The sequence below is a fragment of the Triticum dicoccoides genome, chromosome 5B, assembly GCF_002162155.2.
Source record: "Triticum dicoccoides isolate Atlit2015 ecotype Zavitan chromosome 5B, WEW_v2.0, whole genome shotgun sequence".
NCBI lineage: Eukaryota > Viridiplantae > Streptophyta > Magnoliopsida > Poales > Poaceae > Triticum > Triticum dicoccoides.
Window position 1 is genome coordinate 572,562,840 of NC_041389.1, and position 2,074 is coordinate 572,564,913.

The 2,074-nt window shown below is 47.6% G+C and overlaps 1 protein-coding gene across 1 annotated transcript in view; it reads left to right on the forward strand.

Annotated features, from left to right (window-relative positions):
* Positions 1-6: 6 nt before the first annotated feature.
* Positions 7-2,074, forward strand: part of LOC119311709 (histone-binding protein MSI1 homolog) — a 7,528-nt gene continuing 5,460 nt past the window's right edge. The window contains exon 1 of the mRNA XM_037587396.1: positions 7-375. Within this exon, the coding sequence (XP_037443293.1) occupies positions 19-375 (357 nt within the window). The 5' untranslated portion in view covers positions 7-18. The remainder of the gene's footprint in view (positions 376-2,074) is intronic.

Sequence of the window (2,074 nt, forward strand, 5' to 3'; positions counted from 1 at the left end):
CCTAGCGGGGAGACGGCGATGCCGAAGGCCGGCGGCGGGGACGAGGAGGAGTTCCGCGCCGAGGTGGAGGAGCGGCTGATCAACGAGGAGTACAAGATCTGGAAGAAGAACACGCCCTTCCTCTACGACCTCGTCATCACCCACGCACTCGAATGGCCCTCGCTCACCGTGCAGTGGCTCCCCGACCGCACCGAGCCCGCCGGCAAGGACCACTCCGTGCAGAAGATGGTGCTCGGCACCCACACCTCCGACAACGAGCCCAACTACCTCATGCTCGCCCAGGTCCAGCTCCCGCTCGACGACGCCGAGGCCGACGCGCGCCACTACGATGACGACCACGCCGACATCGGCGGCTTCGGGGCCGCATCCGGCAAGGTTTGTTTGATGCTTCGCGCCCGCCCCCCTCCCCCTTCCCCAATCTCGCATCCTCTGCCGTTTATGGGTAATTAATTAATTACCGGTGTTGCTGTGCTGAGCTGTGCTGTGGGCTCGTGCAATTCTGTTCCGGCTGATCCGCTTGCTCGTGGGGGTTAGGGTTTCATGGTAACTGTGTGGTAATCGAGCGTGTATTGGTAGTTTATAGGCGAGGGTAATGGTAATTTTGGGAGGGGAAAGGGGATTTATGCTGGCCCGTTCCTCTAGCTAGGCGTACTTCAGGGTTTCGAAGTTTTTTGGTGGTTTGTGTGTTGCGTTAGTTTCAGAGGGGTTTGGCGGCTTGTATGTCTTGGCTTATTGATTAGCAGCAGGCGTTTCAGATGAAGGTAGTGGGGTTGTATCGTGATACTTGGGTAACCAAAATTGCGTCTGTTCTGTAACTGTAAGCTTCTAGGAATGTCACATTGCAGTGGTGCAGACTATGGGTCTAGATCTGGCAGTTGAAAGTGCTTCATCTTTGCTGGTTTAGCAACCCGATTTCACATGTCAGCAATAGGAAGTGCATCTGTATGTCATTTACTTTGTCTTTCTGTAAGCTGCAGTTGAAGCAACAATGTGTGCTTTTACAGTTGTAAACTTTCATCATATCACATTCCAGGCACTTACTCTGCATCAGTGGTTACCTAATTATTGTATTGGTTAAGCCCCCTCCACCCTTCCCCTCATAACATGTTTTTAACTGCACTGTTCTATTACTAGTTGATTGGCTTTCTTGGTGTAAATTGTGTGCTGTACAGGTTTTGTATCTGTCTTATATTTTTTTGTGTTAGTGTTAGGAACTAGTGAACCCCTCTTTGAATGGTGCACGGGTCTGTAGGGATGTTGATGGTTGGCGCTTTGGAATTTTCTGATTACGACCTTCTGAGTTTGATTATATCTCGTGCTATTCTGTTACTCCCTCTGTAAACTAATGTAAGATCTTTTAGATCACCAAATAACCATAATCAACAGAAGGAAATTATAACTCAACCTACTGTATCAAACACAACCGGAAACTCAGCCTGTTCACATGTCACATTATCATAGCAAATATGATAGAAGATATTATCTTGTTGGACCATGCACTAATCTAGCTATTGCTATCCTTGTCAAATTTGGCCTTGGTATCTTCAGGAGCTAGGTTGTATTTGGGCGGTTACGAGGTAATTGGCCTAGTTCTGGGAGATTTGCCAAACAACACTTTCTGCACAGATTCTTGTCTAAGGGTCACAGATTTGCATCCCTAAGGGTCACAGATTTGCATCCCTGGGCATTCTCAACTTACAGCTACCCCGCATAAGCTCCCCACAAAACTCCTCCTCTGTTCCCCACCAAGACCTCTGGTTTGTTCATCTTGTCCTTGGAAGCTTAGTGGATTGAAGTTGTTGTCTTTGGTTTTAGGGGGCTTGGTTGAGGATATGGTTGGCAGAGATCAAAGTTTTATTGGTTGGGGTTGTAGCTGCCATGAGAACTTTTTGATAGGAATTGGTTGCCTCCCTTTCAAAATGGTATAAGGTTCTTTGGGGATATTGATGATACACCCCTTACTTGGGTTTTGCTTGGAATTATTGGTACCTTCTAAGGTCAACATAGTTGTAAAATTATAATGCAGTTGAACCTGATCCAAGCCTTACCTTGGCAATATGTTAGCCCAGTGCTA